Source organism: Dipodomys merriami, unplaced genomic scaffold (genome assembly GCF_024711535.1).
Source record: "Dipodomys merriami isolate MVZ:Mamm:240054 unplaced genomic scaffold, mDipMer1.0.p SCAF_16, whole genome shotgun sequence".
In the NCBI taxonomy this organism is placed as follows: Eukaryota; Metazoa; Chordata; class Mammalia; order Rodentia; family Heteromyidae; genus Dipodomys; species Dipodomys merriami.
Window position 1 is genome coordinate 8,958,795 of NW_027202937.1, and position 23,594 is coordinate 8,982,388.

The 23,594-nt window shown below is 55.4% G+C and overlaps 2 protein-coding genes across 2 annotated transcripts in view; one reads left to right on the forward strand and one right to left on the reverse strand.

Annotated features, from left to right (window-relative positions):
* Positions 1-14,209, forward strand: part of Tead3 (TEA domain transcription factor 3) — a 25,486-nt gene extending 11,277 nt beyond the window's left edge. The window contains exons 3-14 of the mRNA XM_070023506.1: positions 1,330-1,581; positions 2,982-3,046; positions 7,508-7,570; positions 8,139-8,150; positions 9,699-9,836; positions 9,913-9,962; positions 10,332-10,393; positions 11,895-12,028; positions 12,184-12,357; positions 12,487-12,627; positions 12,735-12,887; positions 13,098-14,209. Coding sequence (XP_069879607.1) covers positions 1,330-1,581; positions 2,982-3,046; positions 7,508-7,570; positions 8,139-8,150; positions 9,699-9,836; positions 9,913-9,962; positions 10,332-10,393; positions 11,895-12,028; positions 12,184-12,357; positions 12,487-12,627; positions 12,735-12,887; positions 13,098-13,211 — 1,358 coding nt within the window. The 3' untranslated portion in view covers positions 13,212-14,209. The remainder of the gene's footprint in view (positions 1-1,329; positions 1,582-2,981; positions 3,047-7,507; positions 7,571-8,138; positions 8,151-9,698; positions 9,837-9,912; positions 9,963-10,331; positions 10,394-11,894; positions 12,029-12,183; positions 12,358-12,486; positions 12,628-12,734; positions 12,888-13,097) is intronic.
* A 3,243-nt stretch (positions 14,210-17,452) lies between these two features.
* On the reverse strand, positions 17,453-19,637 carry Rpl10a (ribosomal protein L10a). The gene is made up of 6 exons (XM_070023903.1): positions 19,548-19,637; positions 19,254-19,328; positions 19,086-19,166; positions 18,594-18,742; positions 17,878-18,050; positions 17,453-17,653 (listed from the first exon to the last, which is right to left on the reverse strand). Exons 1-6 carry the CDS (start codon positions 19,550-19,552, stop codon positions 17,483-17,485), a joined length of 654 nt encoding a protein of 217 aa, XP_069880004.1. The 5' UTR covers positions 19,553-19,637; the 3' UTR covers positions 17,453-17,482.
* Positions 19,638-23,594: the final 3,957 nt, after the last annotated feature.

The following is a 23,594-nucleotide window of genomic DNA, read 5'->3' on the forward strand; positions in this document are numbered from 1 at the left end:
AGATAAAAGTCTCAGGGACTTAGATCTGAGGATCGCGGTTCAAAGCCAGCCCGGGCAGGAAAGTCTGTGAGACTCTTATCTCCAATAAACCACTAGAAAACCGGAAGTGGCTCTGTGGCTCAAGCAGTCCAGCGCTCGCCTTGAGCTGAAGAGTTCAGGGACAGCACCCAAGCACAGAGTTCAAGCCCCATGACCAACAACAACAACAAAAGTCTCACAGAGTTTCCTGCCCGAGCTGGCTTTGAACTGTGATCCTCAGATCTCAGCCTCCTAAGTAGCTAGGATTACAGGCGTGAGCCTCTAGCGCTGGTGCTGCGAGATTCTTATCTCCAAATAATCACCAGAAAACTGGAAGTGGTTTATGGCTCAAGTGGTAGAGCCCTGAGCTGAAGAGCTGAGGGACTGCGCCCAGGCCCAGAGTTCAAGCCCCATGACCAAAAAAACAAACAAAAAAACAGCCTGAGCAGGAAATTTATCTCCAATTCACCACCAAAGAAGCTGGAAGTAGAGAGGTAGAGCACTAGCCTTGAGCACAAAAGCTCTGGGATTGGCACAGTAAAAAATGAAAAAGAGCTGGGCGCTGGTGGCTCACGCCTGTAATCCTAGCTACTCAGGAGGCTGAGATCTGAGGATTGCCATTTAAAGCCAGCCCTAGCAGGAGAGACCGTGAGACTCCTATCTCCAATAAACCACCAGAAAACCGGAAGTGGCGCTGTGGCTCAAGTGGTAGAGCGCTCGCCTTGAGCTGAAGAGCTGAGGGACAGCACCCAGGCCCAGAGTTCAAGCCCCCATGACCAACAAAAAAAAAAAAAAAAGAAAAAGAATGAGGGATGGGGTCCCTGGCAGAGATTTGACCTCTCTGTCCTTCCCCCCCACCCCCCAAGAAAGCTACAAAAACACTGGGCTCGCCCAGTAGGCTCTCTCTTAGCATGACACCCCTGGCAGCCATGTTGGCCTGTAAGCCTCAGTTTCCCCCATCTGAAAACTGATGGGTGTCACTGCTTGCCTTCCTTCCCTGCCAACACATGGGAAGTACTCCACCAGTGCAGGGCCACATCCCTATAGTCTCTGTTCACCCCCAGTCCTGCTTCTTGCCTGCACGGAGGTGGCTGGTGCTTTGTAATTTAATTTTAACCCCTAAGAAACCCCATTCTCACTTCCCAGATCCCAGGTTCAGAAAGGTATAGTAATGCACCCAAGGTCACACAGCATTCACTGTCTCCATCCTGCTGGAGCTCTGTTCCCCCCCACTGGGGAGGAGCTGGTGGCAGGAGCGGAGGTGACTGTGGTCCACAAGGCCCTGGCCTGACCCTCTGTGCTGCCCCCCAGGCTCCAGCTGCCCAGTGGGCTCAGGCCCAGAGCCCAGAGCAACCAGCACAATAGCGTCCAACAGCTGGACCGCCAGCAGCAGCCCCGGGGAGGCCCGGGAAGATGGGCCCGAGGGCCTGGACAAGGGGTTGGACAACGATGCGGAGGGCGTGTGGAGCCCGGACATCGAGCAGAGCTTCCAGGAGGCCCTGGCCATCTACCCGCCCTGCGGCCGGCGCAAGATCATCCTGTCGGACGAGGGCAAGATGTACGGTACGTGCTCGGAGCAGCAGCAGCAGCAGCAGGCCGGGACACTGGGCGGCCAGCGCCCGCCCGGCCTCCGCTGCTCTCTGCCCCCTCACCCAACCGGTCTGGGAAGTCCTGGCCGCCCGTGTGGGGCGAGCCTGGGCCTGCGTCTGGGGCCTCCCCCAGCTGCTCCTCACAAACAGGCGGCCGCAGCCCACACTCACCGCCTGCCCCTGCTCAGCCTCGCCTCCTTCTTGGCCTGGAGGTTTCGGGGTGACTCAGTGGGCCCAAGAAACTGGGTCATTCCAGTCTGCTCTAGGCCAGGCCTGGACAGGGTTCCGGCCCCAGCAGAGTGGCAGGAGGGTGCCTGGGGAGATGGCCTGGGGTGACACTGTGTGACAGGGGCTGTGCGGCAAGAGAAGTGGGGTGCGGGGACGTGTCCGCTGTCGTGAGGCCTTCGGGGCCCTCTCACTCCCTTCCGGGAGCAGCGGCATCTGTAGGCTCCTCAGCCGCGGGCCTGGCTCCCCTGTAGCTCCCCCCCCCCCCCCCAGGCCCTGCCTTCCCTCCAGCGCCCGGTCACCTGGCCCTCCACCCCGCCCTGGGCCACGGCTGGCTTTCCCCAAGCCCCGTTCCCAGGACAGGTTGAGGTTCTGGGGTGCCTTCCTCAGGGCAAGGTTGCCTCCCCTGCTGCTGTTCCAGGTTAGGGGTGAGGGTGACCCACAGGGTAATTTTAGATGGGTGAAGGGAGGGGCCGGGAGGGGCAGGGCGGCTTCCGTCATGCGAGAGGAATTTGGGGAATGTGGCTGTTCTGGGGAGGCCAAGGGGCAGGGAGCTTGGGTTTGGGGTTCAGGGGCACTGGCCATGGGTCAGGCACCCCCTCCCTTTCAGGACCCAGAGGGTCCGTGTAGCTGCTCAAGGCCCCACCCACAGGCTCACTTTTTCAGGGTGACATGGGGTGTCCAGCAGAGGGACACGGTCACAGGCTCGGGACGCATCTTGACGCGGGCTGTCAGCGTAGGAGACCGCGCTGCAGCACCTCCCTCCTGTCTTGTCCTTCTGTCTTCCTTGGCCAGCCAGGGGAAGGGAGTGGGACCATGATGGAGCAGGCCTTGCACACACATGCGTGGGGATGCGTGCCACACGCGAGGGCAGAGCCCCTGCACACGTGGGTGCCTCAGCCTCTGCTGAAGGGCGCCGAGCCCCTGGTCCCATTCTACTCTCATGGACGTGTAGGAAGCCTGTGAGGTGCACCCTGTCCCCCCGCGGTGGTAGGGGGAGCACTGGGGATGAGGCCCCGGCTTTGTGGCCTACTTGTAGAGCTTGGTAGGTACAGGGTAAAGACTAGCTGAGAGCGGAGGGGGGGGGCGGTTCCCAGCCTGCAGCCCCACCCTGTACCCACGCCTCACTTTTCCCCTCTCCCTGTCTAGGTCGAAATGAGCTGATTGCACGCTATATCAAATTGAGGACGGGGAAGACACGGACCAGAAAACAGGTAGAGATGATGCGCGCCAGGCCCCGCCCTCCAGCTCCCCTTCCCTCTCCTGGTGGCCTCTTGTGCCCTGCTCTGTACGTGTTGTTCTGGAAAGATGCCCTGTGCTCCCTGATGGCCTGCCACCCTCCCCATGCCTTGACTTCAGGGACCTCAGGGAAACCCACGAGGCTGCTGGCAGCCAGTGTCCCCTGCTAGGAGTAGCCGCTGACCAATTGGGGAGACAGATGGACAACTGCGGAGCCGGGTGGCATGAGACTGTGGGGGCAGCGAGGGGTAGGAGGGCAGCAGCCAGGCCGGTGTAGGGAGGACCCTACCTGCTGGGCAGTTATCTGTACACAAGACAAGAATTGTGGGTCACATGATATCACAAGACAGATTGGGCCCTGCCCACAGCAGTTGTACCTCGTGGTACAGTGTGTGTTGGGTGTGTGTGCACACGCTGGATGGCATGGACACTCAGGGAAATCCTGGGATGATGCGTTTCTCAGAGCATGTCCTGTTGCTTGTGATCGTAAACCACTCAGAGCTGGGCTGGGAAGGCGGCTCAGTGGTAGAGCGCTTGCCTTGCATGCATGAGGTCCTGGGTTTGATTCCTAAGTACCACATAAGCAGAAAAGCCAGAAGTGGCGCTGTGGCTCAAGTGGTAGAGTGATCGCCTGAGCTGAGGGGCAGCGCCCAGGCCCAGAGTTCAGGTCCCACAACTAACAAAGCAAAACAAAACAGAAACACTCAGCGCTTACTCTGTGTCAGTCATGTTAACCCTCTTAGTAGCATTAGGAGGGCGCAGTGTTTCCACCTTTCACATGAGAAATCTGAGGCAGGGACAAGTTGAATGGCCGCAGTGTCGCTGGCTGGGCAGTGGATCCGGGACGAGCTGTCCAGGAGCAGGCAGGGTGGTGTGGAGGAAGGATGGGCAGAGCTGGGAGGGGGAGTCATCTGGAGATGTGGGGGACAGGTCCCTCAGGCAGCAGGGGCCCTGGAGGACATGACAGGAGGACTGGGAGGCGGAGACCTGGGCCTACAGGGGTGACATCTGGCTGGGAAGGTGGGGGGGGTGACTAAGGGAGAAGTGTAGCTGGAGATGGGGACCTGGGGGGGGGGGTTGGTGGACAGGAGGCCAGCTCCCCCCTGTGGCCCTCCCAGGCTTCCTATCTGGGAGGAATTTGAGCTGTGTGATCACCTTCTGAGATCCTTCCGGATCCTTCCAGATCCCCACATGTGCATAAGACAAGCCCAGCCTGTCCCAAGGAGACTGCCGTGAGTCTCCTCTCTAGCCGTGTGGGAGGGGACATTGCTCCTGGCCTGGCCTGCAAGCCTGGCCTGCCCGAGGAAGATGCCTGATTGTCAGCATACCGACTCCCCCTGTTCTAGCACAGCAAAGCAGGTGTTGGCTCCCCAGCCCCGAGTTCCCGTGTGAGTCCCGTGCCGAGCCTGCTGCTGTCCCCAGCTCCCCAGGGAGGGAGGGCCCATCCAGTCACACCCTGGCCACATCCAGGGTCACTGGAGCCTCTTGTCAGCGTGGGAAGGGTCGAGGGTCACTCAGCTCAGCACGGAACTAAGACCTGTGCGCGCCTGCGCCTGCCAGCCAGCTGGGGTCTCCGTCCTTCACAGAGATGGAGCCCCTCCAGCTGTGCTTCTGCGTGCACCTGACAGGGGCCCCATCCTGGCGAGAGCGCAGGCTTTGGAGTGTCTCAAGGAGGATCTAGCTGACAAGTTCTCAGTCATTTTCATTTCGCTTTTGGCAAAGAGATGCAGTTTTTCTTGGTGGCAAGTGATGGCAAGTACCAAGCCTTCAGCTAACTATTAAGTGGGCAGTATGCTCCACGGGGCTTCTCAGTGTCGCAGAGCTGGGGTGGGGTGCACTCCCAAGTGTGAAGGAGCCCTGGTAGAATAGCTTGGTGAGAAGCAAATGGGCTTTGGCGTCAGACAGCCAGGGTTCAAATCCTGGCTCTAGCATCCAGCTGTGTGGGCTTGGATATGATGGTAAGCCTCTCTGGGCTGGGGGTTCGTCGTCTGTAAGTCAGAGGTCATATTGGAACCTCCTTCCTAGTGTTGCTGCAAATCTTTGAGATCAGCAAGGACATGCTGGGAAGAGCAGTGCTTGTGCCCGGCAGCCGTGGGTACCATCAGGAAGTTGGCAGCCCCTGGGCTGGGCTGGAGCCTGACTCCTGGGCTGAAGGAGGAGCCGCAGCAGCTGCTGGTGTCATTCACAGAGTCACCTTCAGGCTGAGATTAAAAAGAAAAAGAAGCTGGGTGCAGGTGGCTCATGCCTATAATCCTAGCTGCTCAGGAGGCTGAGATCTGAGGGTTATGATTCAAAGCCAACCTGGGCAGGAAAATCCATGGGACTCTTTATCTCCAATAACCAGCGCCAATAAGTAGAACTGTGCCTCGAGTAGTAGAGTGCTATCCTTGGGCAAAAAAGCTAAGGGATAGTGCGTAAGCTCTGAGTTCAAACCCTAGGGGACACACACACACACACACACACACACACACACACACACACACACACACACACACACACACACACACACACACACACACACACACACACACACACACACACACACACACACACACACACACGCCCTTCCCCACACACACAAAAGAGAGAGACAAGCAGGCGCCAGTGGCTCACGCCTGTGATCCTAGCTACTCAGGAGGCTGAGATCTGAGGATCACAGTTCAAAGCCAGCCCAGGCAGGAAAGTTTGTGAGACTCTTTATCTCCAATGAACCACCAGAAAACCGAAAGTGGCGCTGTGGCTCAAAGTGGTAGAACGCTAACCTTGTGCAGAAAGAGCTGAGGGACAGCGCCCAGGCCCTGAATTTTATCCCCATGGCCAATAAGAAAAAAGAAAAAAAGAAAATTCCAATGCAAAAAGGTCCTGGAGATGTGGCTCAAGAGGTAGAGTGCCTTCTAGCAAGTGCAAGGCACCTGAGCTCAATCCCCAGCACTACTAAAGGAAAAAAAAGAAGAGAATAACCAATGCAAAAAAAAAAAAAGAGAGAGAGAAAGAATAATTTCTCTTTTTGTTGGTCGGTCGTGGGGCCTGAACTCTGGGCCTGGGCGCTGTCCCTCAGCTCTTCAGCTCAAGGCTAGCACTCTACCACTTGAGCCACAGCGTCACTTCCAGCTTTTTTCTGCTCATGTGGTGCTGAGGAATCGAACCCCGGGCCTCATGCATGCAAGGCAAGCGCTCTACCATTGAGCCACCTTCCCAGCCTGAGAAGAATTTCTTTGTGGGGATACGAACATCTTGCAAAGAAGGCCCACAGTGTGGCATGGCCTTGAGGGCCGTGGCCTTCTGGGGAGACTGGCTGTGGGGGCCGAGATCAGGGTCTGAGGCTGGACCACCCAGGGTTAGCTCTGGTTTGCCCATGAAGCTGACACATCTGGCCTTGCCAGTCCAGGGAGAAAGGGCGAAGTGGAGGGAGAAGCTTGGAGCCAGGTGGGATGGGGCCAGCAGCAAGCTGCAGGGCGGCGGGCACTGAGCAGTGGTCCAGGAGAAACATGGCCTTGGTTCAGTGTAACTGGGCAGTGAGTGTGTCATTGCACATGAGATGAGGTCTGAGGGCCTCTTTCCAGAAAGTCCTCCTAGGTATTCAGGCAGCTGAGATCTGAGGATCCAAGTTCAAAGCCAGCCAGGGCAGGAAAGTCCATGAGACTCTTGTTTTTGTTTTTGTTTTTGGTCAGTTGCAGGGCTTGAACTCTGGGCCTGGGAGCTGTCCCTCAGCCCTTCAGCTCAAGGCTAGCACTCTACCACTTGAGCCACAGCGCCACTTCCGGTTTTCTAGTGGTTTATTGGAGATAGGACTCTCACGGTCTTTCCTACCCGGGCTGGCTTTGAATCATGATCCTCAGATCTCAGCCTCCTGAGTAGCTAGGATTACAGGCGTGAGCCACTGGCGCCCAGCGTAGTCCATGAGACTCTTATCTCCAATAAACCACCAGAAAACCGGAAGTGGCGCTGTGGCTCAAGTGATAGAGCATTCACCTTGAGCTGAAGAGCTCAGAGACAGTGTCCAGGGCCAGAGTTCAAGACCCACAACTGACAAAAACCAAGAGCGATCTGTCCACAGGGGCTCCGAGGCTCCCCCAGTTACACTTGGCTCCCAGCGGTCAGGGCTGGGGCGCTCTTTGCCCGTGGCCCTGTGGCTGTGTCTCCTCACTGTCTGTTTTCCTCCGTGGCGGGGCGCGGGGCGGCCCCTAGGTGTCCAGCCACATACAGGTTCTAGCTCGGAAGAAGGTGCGGGAGTACCAGGTTGGCATCAAGGTACGTTAGGCGCCTGGCCAGGCCTTGCTCGCGCCCAGCCCTTCTGAGGCACCTTCTCTGCTCTCTGCACACACAGGCCTCTGCCTCGCTGGCCCTCCGCCCCTGCGCCTCTTCTCTGGCTGAAGCTCTGGTCTTGCCTGTCTCCCTTCCCTCTGTCCTTTTTCTCTTCCTCTCTCTCTCTACAGGTGTCTAGCCACTTGCAGGTTCTAGCCAGACGGAAATCTCGGGAGATTCAGTCCAAGCTGAAGGTATGGGCCCTGTCACAGCCCACAGCTGGAGGGGGTCTGGCCATGCCGGTGGCAGCGGAAGCCTCCAGGCCGGGCCCCCGGGCACAGGGCAGGAGCCAAGGGCCCGGCCAGCCCTGTCACAGGCGAGAGGCAGACCATCTGGGGCTGCCGGGCCCACCTCTCCTCTCCGCTTCCGCTTCCTCCTTCCTCTGATTGCCGCTCGCACTTGCATGGGGTCTTCAGGTGGGCAGGGAGGAGGCCCTGGTGGGCCCTGGCTGGCGGGACTGTGGGTGTGGGTGTGGATTAGAGCCCTGGCCGCTGTGAGTCTGGGCTTTGGGAGCTGAGTCCTCACCGGGTCCCTCGCTGGTGCTGGGCTCTGCCCCAGCAGCGTGCCCTGCACAGCTCAGTGCAGTTGCAGGGGACAGCAGACGCAGGGATCGGCTGCTCCTTCCTGCTCGCTCCCCAGCCCTCCCGTCAGTCTGAGCTTCCTAGCGTACTGACGGGAGGGGAATGGACATGTCCCCTCCGTCTTGAGCCCTCATCTGATCTGTGTCCTGTCATCTAATCTGTCCTCCCTTTCTCCTCACAGGCCATGAACCTGGTGAGTACTGACCTCTGCTTCCTGACCCGGGGAGGGGCTGCGGGCGCCGTGGGCGGGGCAGGGGGGTGGCTGCCTGCACTTGCGCATCCCGGGCACCAAAGCTCCTGGGCTCCAGGTAATGGGAGGTGACAGCAGCATCCGTGAGTGGCACTCGGGGGCTCTGCCACATGAATGACACCAGAATCTTCTGGAAGCTTGCCCAAAGGCTCTGGGTGAGGCCTCCAGGACTGATTCAGTGTCTGTGCTAGGCCCTAGACTCCTAAGCCACTGAGGAAGGAAGAATAGAAAGTATTGACTCTAGCCAGGCACCGGTGGCTCACACCTGTAATCCTAGCTACTCAGGAAGCTGAGATCTGAGGATCTCGGTTCAAAGCCAGCCTGGATAGGAAAGCCCATGACACTCTTTTTTTTTTTTGTCAGTTGTGGGGCTTGAACTCTGGGCTTGGGCGCTGTCCCTGCGCTCTTCAGCTCAAGGCAAATGCTCTACCTCTTGAGCCACAGCACCACTTCCAGTTTTCTAGTGGCTTATTGGAGATAAGAGTCTCCTGGACTTTCCTGCCTGGGCTGGCTTTGAACCGCGATCCTCAGATTTCAGCCTCCTGAGTAGCTAGGATTACAGGCATGAGCCACTGGTGCCTGGCCCGTGAGACTCTTATCTCCAATAAACTGCTCAGAAAGCCGGAAGTGGTGCTGTGGCTCATTGTGGTAGAGCTAGCCTTGGACTGAAGAGTTGAGGGACAGTGCCCAGGCCCAGAGTTCAAGCCCCACAACCGATCAAAAAAATATATATATATTGATTCGAGATAGGGGGACCACTTTGACACAGAGTTGAGGGTTCCAGGCATGGCTCATATGGTATAACACTTGCTTAACATGCACAAAGAGCTGAACATGTACAAAGACTGAATCCAGGTTCAGTCTCGAGTTCTAGTACTACGAATCAGTAAAACAGGCTCTCTCTATTCTGGTTCTGAATCTGAGGATTCAACCAACTTCAGATAATAAATATGTACAAATAATGTGCCAGACAAATATAGACCTGTTTTTCTGTCGTCATTGTCTGGACAATACAGCATGAAAACTATTTGTACCAGGCATAATGGTGCATGTCTGTTAATCACCAAAAAGTTGCACTGGAGACTTAGCTCAAGTGGTAGAGTGCCAGCTGAGCAAGCCTGCAGCCAAACCCTGGTGTTGGCAAACACACACATGAATAACGAAACACTGTGCACTGCTTACACAGCATTTATTGCAGCAGGTAGTCTAACGTCACCTAGATCATTGACGATTGAAGGCATAAGAGAGGACTGTGCAGGTTAGATGCACATACGATGCCACTTTCTATAATGTACTTACCTGAGGGGGCCCTGAAACAGGAGACCCCATACTGGACGCCAGAATACAGTATTATTTCCTCTTGCGGGTTATGCTCGGAGAGCTGATGTACACTAGGACCCCTAGAGAAGTTAGGGTCTGAGACCACACCGCAGAGCTGGGGCTGGAATCCAGGCCGGACTCCCTGGGCTCACCTGTACCCTCCATCTGCAGGACCAGGTCTCCAAGGACAAAGCCCTGCAGAGCATGGCGTCCATGTCATCCGCACAGATCGTCTCGGCCAGCGTCCTACAGAACAAGTTCAGCCCGCCCTCCCCTCTGCCCCAGGCTGTCTTCTCCTCTTCCTCCAGGGTACAGAGCCGCAGGGGGCTGGCGCGGGGTGATGTGGGGTTCCTGGGTACTGAGGCCCTCTTTATCCCATCTGCAGTTCTGGAGCGCCCCCCCTCTCCTCGGACAGCAGCCCGGGCCCTCTCAGGAGTGAGTACCGCACCCCCATCTGCTCCAGCAGTGGCTGAGCCGTCCCAAACCTAGAGACGCCTTCCACCCAATCTGGTGTGCCCTGTTCCGGCGTTTCTTGTGCCCTCGGTGCCACACCGAGCCACAGCACAGTGTTCCCCATCCACCGCATGTGCGGGTTAATGAACAGCCTTGCAGGGCCGGGCGAGGGTGAGCTTGTAACTCTGAGTGCGCTTGGCCGGTGTGAGGTGCAGGACATGGTGACATGGAAAGGGAAGGAAGCACAGGCTGCGGGCTGGTTTGCCAGGGGTGGCTCTGGATTCCCCAGAGGCCGGGGCCTTCTTCCTGAGCGCTGGACTAGGCGCTGAGCATCTGTGTTTCTGCCCACAGCATCAAGCCCTTTGCACAGACAGCCTACCCCGTCCAGCCGCCCCTGCCGCCTGCGCTCAGCAGTAAGTGCCCACACCCCGCTGTGTGTGTGTGTGTGTGTGTGTGTGTGTGTGTGTGTAACAGAGTGGGTACAACCGTCAGGGATTGGGACTTAGCATGCTGTTGCTGCTTCCAGAACTCTGGTGGAAAACCCTTTGTATGCATGTCCCCATCTCCCAAAGTATGGCATGTGTGACTGCCAGTAGGAAATACACTAAAGTCTCAGCTAAGGGTCTTTGAATTGCACCCTCTTATTACTACCCCTGGGTAATAGTACATTGTTAGTTGCTACAAGGACATGCGGTATTTTTTTTTTTTTTTTTTTTTGGGTCCGGTCGTGGGGCCTGAACTCTGGCTCTGGGCGCTGTCCCTCAGCTCTTCAGCTCAAGGCTAGGGCTCTACCACTTGAGCCACAGCGCCACTTCCGGCTTTTTTCTTTTTGCTTATGTGGTGCTGAGGAATCGAACCCAGGGCCTCATGCATGCAAGGCAAGCGCTCTACCACTGAGCCACCTTCCCAGCCCGACATGCGGTATTTTTGTGTATGCAGAGGTCTGTTTCATTGCTTCCTTTTTCACAAGGAGAATCCTGAGAGTATAGAGTATCTTCAGTTGGTTTCTATAAGTGTCTTCTATCACCTCTGGGACAGAGACCTCAATGAAAATTAAGGATAAGGCAAGACTCCCAAAGAAATACCAGGTTACCAGGACTTTTTTTTTTTTTTTTGGGGGGGGGTCCAGTCGTGGGCCTGAACTCTGGGCCTGGGCGCTGTCCCTCAGCTTTTCAGCTCAAGGCTAGCGCTTTACCACTTGAGCCACAGCACCACTTCCAGCTTTTTTCTTTTTGCGTATGTGGTGCTGAGGAATCGAACCCAGGGCCTCAGGCATGCAAGGCAAGCACTCTACCACTGAGCCACCTTCCCAGCCCCACAGCTGGTATTTTTTACTGACTATAGGAACAGAATGGAGAGGCTATAGCTCGAGTTATTAGTTAAAAATGATGCAGGCATGTTTTATGTCTGTGTCATGGTCTGAGTGAACAAGACTTGTCCAAAAGTAGAATTTATTTATTTTTACTCTGTAGTCTTCACTGTATTTTTTTGTCAGTTGTGGGACTTGAACTCAGAGCCTGTGCACTGTCCAAGAGCTCTACTCCTTGAGCCACAGCACCACTTCCAGTTTTCTGGTGCTTCATTGGAGATATGAATCTCATGGGGACTTTCCTGCCTGGGCTGGCTTCAAACTGTGATCCTCAGATCTCAGCCTCCTGAGTAGCTAGGATCACAGGTATGAGCGACTAGTACCTAGCACCAAAGTCATACTCAGTTTGATTTTTCTGTCTAAATACACATTAATAGTCACAAGGAAAATGTCCAGACGATGGCTATCTGAGGGTGTGCAGGGCGTACACCACACGAAAGCACCTAGCAGGAGGCTCAGAATCCTGCTCAAGCGCGGCATCACCGCGGGGCTGCCTCACAGGTCGCCGTGTGCTCACACTCTGCGGCTCGGTCTTGCCCTGGCAGGTTATGAGCCGCTGGCGCCGCTGCCCCCGGCCGCCGCCTCTGTGCCCGTGTGGCAGGACCGCACCATCGCCTCCTCCCGGCTGCGGCTCCTGGAGTACTCAGCCTTCATGGAGGTGCAGCGAGACCCAGACACGGTAACGTGTTGGGGGAGGGGGAGGGGCGCTTGGCGATGTCCTGAGGACTGGCCGTGATCCTGGACTCCGGCGCAGGGTCCTAGCGTGGGGGGCGAGGCCTCCCTGGACCCCTGTTGCTGGAGGTCCCCCTAACCCCGGCTGGGCCCTCCCCACAGTACAGCAAACACCTGTTCGTGCACATCGGCCAGACCAACCCTGCCTTCTCAGACCCTCCCCTGGAGGCGGTGGACGTGCGCCAGATCTACGACAAGTTCCCTGAGAAGAAGGGGGGGCTCAAGGAGCTCTATGAGAAGGGGCCCCCCAATGCCTTCTTCCTCGTCAAGTTCTGGGTAAGCCGCCCACTCTCCATGGAAGCCCCTTCCTGCCCCAGATGGCAGCAGACCCCTGCCCGGCTCCTCCTGTGGGCCCCGGGGTGGCCCCTGGGCGGCAGGACACCACCCTAAGCCCGCTCTCCCCAGGCCGACCTCAGCAGCACCATCCAGGAGGGCCCAGGCGCCTTCTACGGGGTCAGCTCCCAGTACAGCTCCGCCGACAGCATGACCATCAGCGTCTCCACCAAGGTGTGCTCCTTCGGCAAGCAGGTGGTGGAGAAGGTGGAGGTGAGTGGGTACTGGGGCGGGGGGTGGAGGTTGGGGGGGGGTCCCCACGAGCCTGGGGGAGGGAGCCGGCCAGGCTGCCCGCGACTTCCTCCTGGCTTTGCCTGCAGACAGAGTATGCCCGGCTGGAGAACGGCCGCTTCGTGTACCGCATCCACCGCTCGCCCATGTGCGAGTACATGGTCAACTTCATCCATAAGCTGAAGCACCTGCCCGAGAAGTACATGATGAACAGCGTGCTGGAGAACTTCACTGTCCTGCAGGTAGCGGGCAGGCGGCCCAGCCGGGATATCACACAGACACACACACACACACACACACACACACACACACACACACACACACACACACACACACACACACACACACACACACACACACACACACACACACACACACACACACACACACACCCGGTGGGAGGGAAGGAGCTTCTGGGAGCACCGCCCCCCATCTTCCTCCCTGCCCCCCAGGTGGTCACGAGCCGGGACTCCCAGGAGACCCTGCTGGTCATCGCGTTTGTCTTCGAAGTCTCCACCAGCGAGCACGGCGCCCAGCACCACGTGTACAGGCTGGTCAAGGACTAGGACGCCTGCTCCCCTCGCCGACTGCGCGGGACCAACGTCCTCCACATCCTGCCTGCCGGCTCCCCGGGCCTGGGCCCAGGACTCAGCCACCCAAAGGCCTCGGGCCCGGACCCTGGTGGCCTCCTCCTTGGTTGTCCCCGGCACACACGCTCCCTGTCACTGATCTGCGCTTTACTGTGGGAGGGGAGGGCAGGGCTCGGGGGTGGGACGGCCGCTTGCCCACCGTTGCCTGGCTCAGAGGTGGGGATGGAGACCGCGGCGGCCGCCAGGCCCCGGGCAAGCTGAGGCCCAGGAACCGGTGAGGACTGGCTGAGGAGAGGGGCCCACACCCCGCACGTCCTGGGTGGCAGGCCCTTCTCGTGGCGTGTGCCACCCTCAGAGACCCCGCAAGGCAAGCTGGCTCTCCGCGTCAGATGAGGTGCTGAGGCTGAGGGCAGAGCTGCAGCCCAGGGTCGCGCTACCTCCCTGCAGCAGGGGGGGGATGGAGAGGAAGTGGGGCGCTGGCAGGGCTCAGAGCCAACTGGGAACCACTGGGCCAGGACCTGGCAGAGCAGCTGCCAGTCACGGTCCCCAAGCCTCCAGGGGCCAGCGCGGGAAAGGCACCAAGGCCTTGAGGCTCGGCTGGAAAGCCGGGCACTGCCCCCTGTTGTGCGGGGGGGGGGGGGGCTCCCTACCTGGACAGCAGCTCCCTAGACCCTCCCCCTGTGGCCCTTCCCAGCCCTGTGGGTATTTATGAGTGTCATATGAAGTACTGTGCCCCTCCCTGCCCTCGGCCGCCCGGCGCCTGCCGGTGTCCTCACCGTGTGCAACTGCTCAGGCCACCTCCGAACCCCACTCGGTTTTATAACATGTATTATATATATTTTTTGTGTTGTTTTTTAAATCCAGCTGTGATGGGTTGTATTACAAATGTGGCTCTGGGCAGAGGCCGGGGCCCCTCAAAGGCCTGGCCCCTGCTTAAACAAGAAATTAAAAGTTGTTTCTGGGTCAAATCATGACCAATGTGTGGCGGACCGTTTAGTAGCGGTAGTGGGTGGGTGGATGGGGGTGTTCCCTGTCCCCCGTCTCCCATGTCTCCCGCTGGTGCCGGGACACGGGAAGCAGAGGTGCGCAGAAACCTTTCTAAGCCCCAACCTGTATCATGCCGTGGCCAGCTAGATGCTCGTGTGCCCCGGCTGCACCGACTTGCTCAGCATGTCTGGCTACCGAGATGGGAATTCCAGGGCCCCATCCAACCGGCAGTCCAGCTGGGCACCGGTGATTACAGCTCACAGCTGTCATCCTAGCTACTCAGGAGGCTGAGATCTGAGGATCACTATTCAAAGCCAGCCCGGGCAGGAAAAGCCATGAGACTCTTATCTCCAATGAACCACCAGAAAACTGGAAGTGGCGCTGTGGCTCAAGTGGTAGAGTGCCAGCCTTGAGCAAAAGAAGCTTAGGGACAGTGGCCGGGACTTAATTCAAGCCCAAGACCGGCATAGAGGTCAAGAGAGGAAACGCCAAGGCCCTCATGATGGGAGCGCCAAGTCTCACTGCTGGTCCGTCCCTGCCCGCCCACCGTGCTACAGTGCACAGGGGCTGGGGTCACCTGGACCTCCCCAGTGGGCCGTCTCCACCAGGACTTCAACATGGGCTGCATTCACTGGTTCCTGGATGAGACCTGGGCACTCGGGTCTCAGCATAGCCACTAGCACACATCCCCACGCAGCGCTGGGAACAGTCCACCCACATTCAAACTCGTACATCTACCTTGGGCTAAACCTGGCAATCCTAGTCTAGCCTCTGATCCAGGTCCTTCAGAGCCAAACATACATAGCATTGTAGCAGTTCAAAAAATCAGCATCACAGGGTATGGGTGGCTCACACCTGTAATCCTAGCTATTGAGGCTGAGATCTAAGGATCATGGCTCAAAGCCAGCCTATGCAGGAAAGTCTGTGAGACTCTTATCTCCAGTAAACCACCAGAAAACAGCAGTGGTGCTGTGGCTCAAGTGGTAGAGCGCTTGCCAAGAGCTGAAGAGCTGACAGTGCCTAGGCCCAAAGTTCAAGTCTCATGACCAACAACAAAAACCCAAACCAGCCGTCTGTGGCTTTTTGCCTTGGTCTACAGCATTAAGACCCGACATTTGCTTAATAATGTGCCAAGAGGCCCCACTACTACATGGGAGGGACCCTGGGGGCAGAGATCCACTTAGGTACTTAGGAAACCCACCTCATTTTAAATCCGCCAGCCATGCACACAGCTCAAATAGTAGTGTCGGCTGCCTTTGAGCAGTACTTTACAGACAGCGCAGACCTGCTCATCCGGGCCAGGCAACTGAGCTGCTTCACCCCAAAGCCGAGGTACAGCACAAAACTGAGCAGACAAAGCCTGCCTTCTCCAGCACTCTGCAATGAATGAAGCTGCTTCTAACGGACAGCATTCTGAAGCAATTTCTTGTGGTCTTGTTAACTTTGCCTCTGCCTCTTGGATAAACTGGGATTACACATGTGCAGGCACAGCATAATGCCTAGCTTTAAGCACCAATTTTGCACTTTGGATTAACTAAACTATATTAAAAAGCTGAAGGCTGTGTGTAGTGGCTCAATCCTGTAGTCCCAACTACTTGGGAGACTGAAGCCACTGCCTTTTTTTGAAGCCAGACTAGGAAACAAGGATCCCTGAAATCCTCAGAAGGCCAAGATCTGAAGGTAGATGTTTGAATCCAACCAGGGCTGGGAATGTGGCTTAGTTGGTACAGTGCTTGCTTAGCATGCATGAAGCCCTGGGCTTCATTATAAACAAAGAAAAATAGCCAGAAGTAGCACTGTGGCTCCAGTGGTAGAGTGCTAACCTTGAGCAAAAGCCCAGGGACAGTGTCCAGGCCCAGAGTTCAAGACCCAGGACTCTCATCTCCAATTAATCACTATGAAGCTGGGCCAGGCATTGGTGGCTCATGTCTGTAATCCTAGCTACTCAGAAGACGAGATCTGAGATTGAGGTCCAAAGATAGCCTGGACAGAAAAGTCAGATTCCTATCTTCAACTAACCACTCAAAAAACAGAAGCAGAGCTCAACCCGTAGAGCCTTGAACACGAAAGGGTCCAGGGACAGTGCCCAGGCTACACAACTGACCAAAAGAAAAGCCAGGCAGCTGGCTCAATGGTAGTGTCTTGCCTTGCATGCATGAGGCACCACATAAACAAAAAAAGCCAGAAGTGGTGCTGTGGCTCAAGTGATAGAGCACTAGCCTTGAGCTGAAGAGCTGAGGGACAGCACCCAGGCCCCAAGACAGACAAGAAAAAAAAAAGCCGGCACTGGTGGCTCACACCTGTTAATCCTACTCCAGGCTGTGAGATGTCTGACAGCCCAGGCAGATCTCATCTATAATTAACCAGCCAAAACACTGGGAAATGGAGTGTGGCTCAGGTGCTAGGGCATTAGCCTTCAGCCAAAAAGCTCAAGGAGAGTACCCAGGCACTCTAAAGCCTCATGAGGGGAGATACATATGCAATTAGAAAGTTGATTTCTGTATTTACCAAAGCGAGGCGATTATAAGTCAAGGGCTAAAGCATTGGCACTCAGTAAGAGTACAGACAAGAACTGGCAACAAGAAATGCCTCAAGGGCTGGGAAGGTGGCTCAGTGGTAGAGCGCTTGCCCTGCACGCATGAGGCCCTGGGTTTGATTCCTCAGCAGCACATAAGCAGAAAAAGCTGGAAGTGGTGCTGTGGCTCAAGTGGTAGAGTGCTAGCCTTGAGCTGAGGGACAGTGCCCAGGCCCAGAGGGCAAGTCCCATGACAAAAAAAAAAAAAAAAAAAAAAAAAAAGCTAAGGGATGGTACCCAGGCCAAGTTCAAGCCCCAGGACTGGCAAAAAATTGCGCTGTGTGTGGTCTGGCCTGAATTCACATGGGAATGCCCCAGACATTTTCAATGTGACACCACCCATTGTTGGTTCTCCTACAATGCAAATGATGCACAAACCCCAACTTGGTGTCTGTCTGCAAAGCATGAACCTTCCCTAAAATGTAGGACTAAAAGACCTGTGTTAAAGACAACCCAGCATACACAGGAACAGGTTCTAGGCTAGACTGGAAAAGCTGCCAGACAGGGTTACCTGAAAAACCCAAGCCTGTTGAGCAGCTGTATCAAATGCCTGGGAGATGACAGACAGAATGCCCCTTTTGCGGTACCTATCACCAAGGGAAACAATCACCATCAGCAGCTGGCAGCCCCACCCCTCATCACAGGCAGACCAAGGTGATGGTAGCTCTAGGATTTATTACATGTCTTAGTATAGGCGCTGGGGCTTGCCCATGGTGCTCTTGATGTACAGAGCCCGGACATTCTGCCAATTCTTCTTGAGCAATGACACCAGGAAGTTGACAGCTAAGTGGATGTTGTACACAAGTTCATCATCTGTCATTTTCACATGACCAACAGCAACAGCCAGACACAGCACCTGGGGAGGGAAAGCAGGTCAAACCAGGTAAGAAGATGGCCAGTCCCACTGCCTTGTGACCTAAGGGGCTGTGGGCAGGGCTTAGATCCAGGTTATCCCAGAAGCTTAATTCTGCTCAGGGCATTCACAGCACCACATCCTGTGTCCTGTCCCCACGTTTAGACTGGGGGTGACAGAAAAGCCCTGCCACCACCTTGCCCATGGCACCAGCAGGTGAACCCTACCTTCTTCATCTGGAACTTGATAGTGGACTTCACCTCATCCACTTTGGCCACCATGTTTTCATTGTGTGTGAGCAGAGATGGGAATTTGCCAGCCTTATTCAAGCCTGGGCCCAGGATTCGTGGAATCTGCTTAATCAGAGACTCTGAAGCCAGAAAGGCATCATACTTCTTGGCTGGAAAGAGAAAGCCATGAGATGCGTCCTGGCCAGGCACAGCTCTTCAGACAGAACATTATCTGAACCACACAAGCAACCTCCAACCAGCAGCCTTGTCCTTAATTGAACCCTCCACCCAATCCACCCAAGTGCCCCCTTTCCTTAGCTTCAAGTCTCTAACCAGGTGGAACCATGTTAGTCAAGATCTGAATCCAGGGCTGGGAAGGTGGCTCAGTGGTAGAGTGCTTGCCTTGCATGCATGAAGCCCTGGTTTCAAATCCTCAGCACCACATAAGCAGAAAAAGCTGCAAGTGGCTAGCCTTGAGCTGGACCCAGAACAACAAATCTGAATCCAAACCCCTCCCAAGCAAAGACACAGGCTCAAATTCTGTATCCTCTCTGTACTAGGTGGCAGAACGAACCGGATATATTTAGAGCAAACACTAAACGAATTCCAGCACAATCTCCCCGCCCCCCACAGCCACTCAAGGTAAGTAGCCAATTACATCATCATCGGGAAGCCCAGACGGCTCTCCTGGGGGCGGCCGGCTTGGAGCTTACCCAGCTTCTTGACCAACTTCTTATTCTTGTTGAGCTTCTTCAGCGCCTCGATGTCCATGTGGGGGATATCCACGGCCTTGGCCTCATCGCAGTGCTGCTGGTCCCCCAAGACGCACACGGAAAACTTGGGGCGGGGAGTGGACTTAAGCCTGTGTTTGGGAGCGAGGCGGACACCAGAGGTCACGGCCCGCCCCGCAGTACCAAGAGCTGGCGATGGGGTCGCGGGCGGCAGCGAGCGCTCAGCCTTCCTTACCCAGGGCGTCCACGATCACCAGCAACTAGTCTGGCTTCTCAGACTAGCCGGCGGGCTCGGCCGAGGCCTCCCCACGCCTCCCCTCATGTTTTAAGACCCAGGGTGGGGGTCCGTCCAGCCGCGCCTGCGCGGAGCAGGGGGTCTGAACTACCCGGGCGGTCAGTGCGCACGTGCCCGCCTCAAGGGGGGGGGAGCGGGCACGGGGACACTGAGGGCTGGGTGGGGCGAGCGGTGCCAACCTGACGGTGCCCGAGAAGCGCTTGTCCTTCTGCGGGTCGTAGTTCTTCAGGCTGATCTGCAGCTCCACCGTCTCCAGGAACCTTCGGGGAGCGAGCGCGGTGAGGCCGCGGCCCTCCCCGGACCCGCGCGCCCCCCGCCGGCCCGGCCCTCCCCGGAGCCCCGCTTACTTCCTGCGCTTGCGCTGGTTCCCGTGCAGGACTTCCCGCACCGCCTCGTACAGGGTGTCGCGAGAGACTTTGCTGCTGCGGGGGAAAAGCGAGGGCGCTCAGCCCGGCCCGCCGCCCCACCGCCGGAACCATGACGGGCGGCCGGGGCCCGCGACCAGACGGGCCAACAAGTGGCTCGCAGGCTGCCCAGAGCCAGCGTCAGGAGCCCCCGACGCAGACAGGAGGATTCCCGCGCCCCGATGGGCACCCAGAGGCACGGATGGGCGCGGATAGCGAATGCCGACAGCTACATACCTCATGGCTGCAGGATGCGCGGTACACAAGCAATCAGGAGAGAGGCTGGTACGCCGTGCGCAGGCGCTCAAATACGGACTCGATTCTCGCGAGAATTGTCTGTCGGAAGCGCTATTTGCTCAATTCAGCCTTGCGCATTGCCGTGTGCAGCCACTGGAGGGCGCAGTCGTGTGACGTTCCGGTAGCGTGGCAGGCGGGGTCCCAGTTCCCAGCTGCTGCCAGACTCAGCCTAGGAACTAGATCTGAGGTGAGTCCAGGCTTCGGTGCAGCCCTTCAACTGCCCTGTCTTCCACAACGATCAGATGGTTTAAAAATACTTACTGTATTTGTACAGTTAATATACAGAGGGATTAAAGTTATATGCATCAGGTACAATCAGCTACAATTCTTTTTGAACCATGTGAATTTGGTCCTGGGGCTTGAACTCAAGGCCTGCTTGCCATCTCTGAGCTTTTCTGCTCAAGGCTAGCACTCTGCCACTTGAGCCACAACTCCACTTCTAGATTTTTTTTTTGTCAGTTGTGGGGCTTGAACTCTGGGCCTAGGTGCTATACCTCAGCTCCTCAGCTCAAGGCTAGCGCTCTACCACTTGAGCCACAATGCCACTTCTGACTTTTTTTCTGCTGATGTGGTGCTGAGGAACTGAACCCAGGGCCTCATACATGCAAAGCAAGCTCTCTACCACTGAGCCACCTTCCCAGCCCTCCACTTCTAGATTTTTATTTTTTATTTATTTATTTGCCAGTCCTGGGGCTTGAATGCAGGGCTTGAGCACTGTCCCTGAGCTGCTTTGTGCTCAAGGCTAGTGCTCTACCACTTGAGCCACAGCCACCACTTCTGTTTTTTTTTTTTCTGTGTATGTGTACTGAGGAATTGAACCCAGGTCTTCATGCATGCTAGACAAGCACTCTACCATTAAGCCACATTCCCAGCCCTCTACTTCCAAATTTTGGGTGGTTAATTGGAGATGAGAGTCTGAGTCTTTCCTGTCCCAGCTTACCTGAAACTTCAGTCCTCAGATCTTAGCCTCCCAAATAGCTAGGATTACAGGCATGAGTCACCAGTGCCAGGCTTATGAAGTTTGTTTTCTTTTGCTGCCTTGAGTAGGGTGATCAGCAAGAGGGCCTCAGGGCAGCTACCACTTCTAAGCCTGTCCTTGTGTAGTATGCTAGGAACTCAATGTGGGCCACAACCAGTCAGTGACCAAGACTAGCCCCTGGGGGAAATAATGATCTCTGTTCTTGAGATGTGCAGAACTGAAAAGCCTGTTGTGACTGATTAGGATCACAGGTGCACCTGGACTGTGAGAAGACGCCTGGCAGGCTGCGGCCACCCGTGAGGCGGCCCCCATGACAAGACATTGGATCAATGTCCATTTTTTCTGTATTTGCTGCCTTTACCACTAAAGTCTTCGTTCTTCACCACCTTCTCTCCACCTAATAAAGTTGTCTCCCTTGGTGACCTCTATGTCTCAAAAGAAGGTCAGGGGTCAGGGCAGGTGTTGCCTATCTAGAGAGGTGAAGGGGTCTCACCCAGAACTTGGCTAAGAGAAAGGTATTAGCAGGGCTCTCCTCAGAGATCCTTATGGCTGCCCCTTTTCTTTCTTTCCTTCCTTCCTTTCTTTCTTTCTTTTTCTTTCTTTCTTTCTTTCTTTCCTTTCTTTTTTGTCAGTCATGGGTCTTGAACTCTGGGCCTGGGTGCTGTCCTGAGCTCAGCTCTTCAGCTCAAGGCAAGCACTGTACCACTTAAGCCATAGCACCACTTCGGTTTTCTGGTGGTTTAGTGGAGATATGAGTCTCACAGGCCTTCCTGCCTGGGCTGGCTTTGAACCATGATCCTCAGATCTCAGCCTCCTGCATAGCTAGGATTACAGGCATGAGCCACTGACACCTTTTCTCTGGAAGCTTGTGCTAGATCTGGCCCATGGATTGGCTGATGTGCATATATATGCTGAACAGGTACTGTGAGAAGGATCCAGACAGGATCAGAGGAGATTTGGGGCCCTGTAACAGGCCCAGGGCTAGAGATTCTGTAGTATCATACAGACCACTGTCAGAACCCATGTTTGTCCCTCAAATATCTGCCCACTTCCTGCTGCCCTCCAGATCAACTAAGGCTTAAGCCATCTTTTCATACTAGTACTGGGTTTGAACCCACTGACTTACTCTGAGCGTGCTCACAGCTGGCATTGACCACTTCAGGCTCACCTCCACTTCTACCTTTTGCCGGCCAATTGTAGCTAGGAGTCTCATGGACTTTCCTGGTTGGACTGGCTTCAAACCTCCATCCTCAGATCTCAGCCTTTTGAATAGCTAGGATTATAGGTATAAGCCACCAGGACTCAGCTTTCGATTTTTTTTTTTAATTGACACTAGTTAGTTGAAACAGAACCAGGGTTTCATTTGAACAAGTGTTGGGTGTTTCCAGTGAACAAGGCACTGGGGTAAGTGCTATGGGAATACCAGCTAGTAAAACAGGTGCACAGCACCACAAACCTCTTTTCTGCCCTTTGGGTCCCATCCTCTTCTTAGCCGAGAGTAACTCAGTTTCCTCCGCAAATATGTATGTGGGACTAGGGAGTAGCTTAGTGGTAGAACTTACCTAGCAAGCACAAGGCTCTGAGTGCAAACCCTGGTACTGCCAAAATAGGCAGCTCTGCCAGTGGTACCAGGGGTGGGATCACACACAACTGGGCAGAATGTGAATGCATGAATTTTATTTTTTTTTGGGGGGGGGGGTCCGGTCATGGAGCCTGAACTCTGGGCCTGGGCACTGTCCCTCAGCTCTTCAGCTCAAGTCTAGCGCTCTACCACTTGAGCCACAGCGCCACTTCCGGTTTTTTCTTTTTGTGTATGTGGTGCTGAGGAATCGAACCCAGGGCCTCATGCATGCAAGGCAAGCATTCTATCACTGAGCCACCTTCCTAGCCCCTGAATACATGAATTTTAGAATGAAGGCCTGCAACTTTCTTACCATTAAAAGATGACATTGTGTGAGGATAAACAGGGAACATTAACAAACAAACACCCAGAGACAGCAGGGAGTCAAGCACTGCTTTTCTTTTTTTTTTGGTCAGTTCTGGGGCTTGAAACTCGGCGTGGGCGCTGTCCCTCAGCTCTTCAGCTCAAGGTGAGTGTGCTATCACTTGAGCTATAGCACCACTTCTGGTTTTGTGAGTTTATTGGAGATAAGAGTCTCTCGGAGGACTGGGAAGGTGGCTCAGTAATAGAGTGCTTGCCTTGCATGCATGAGGCCCTGGGTTCAATTGCTCAGTCTCACATAAGCAAGAAAAGCCGGAAGTAGGACTTTGGTTCAAATGGTAGAGCACTAGCCTTGAGCTGAAGAGCTGAGGGACAGAGCCCAGGCCCGGAGTTCAGATCCCAGGACTGGCCTAGCACTGCTTCTAATAAGATAGCACTGAATTATTTATTTATTTATTTATTTTTTGCAGGTCATGGGGCCTGAACTCTGGGTCTGGGCGCTGTCCTTCAGCTCTTCAGCTCAAGGCTAGCGCTCTACCACTGGAGCCACAGCGCCACTTCCGGCTTTTTCTGTTTATGTGGTGCTGAGGAATCGAATCCAGGGGCCTCATGCTTGCAAGGCATGCACTCTACCGCTGAGCTACCTTCCCAGCCCCTGCACTGAACTTGTTTTTGAGACAAGGACTCACTATGTTGTCCAGGCTGATCTTGAAATTGGTATCTTCCCCACCTCAACCTCCTGAGACTACAGAAATGCATGGAGCTAGGTACTGGGGGCTCATGCCTGTAATTCTTAGCTACTCAGGAGGCTGAGATCTGAGGATCATGGTTCAAACCTAGAAAAGTCAGTGAGACTTTTTTTTTTGCCAGTCCTGGGACTAGAACTCAGGGCCTGGGCACTGTCCCTGAGCTTCTTTTGTTCAAGGCTAGTGCTCTACCAGTTAAGCCACAGCGCCATTTGTGGCTTTTTCTGTTTATATAGTACTGAGGAATTGAAACCAGGGCTTCATACATGTTAGGCAAACACTCTACCACTAAGCCACATTCCCAGTCTATGAGAGTCTCT

Bases quoted from the DNA above. Each gene is read 5' to 3' on its own strand.
- Rpl10a (XM_070023903.1), bottom strand. The intron at 19,167-19,253 runs GTAAGCGGGGCT...CGCTCCCCGAAG, and splicing joins AACCAGCGCAAGCGCAGGAA to GTTCCTGGAGACGGTGGAGC. The intron at 17,654-17,877 runs GTAGGGTTCACC...TTCCCTCCCCAG, and splicing joins TCAAGTTCCAGATGAAGAAG to GTGCTGTGTCTGGCTGTTGC.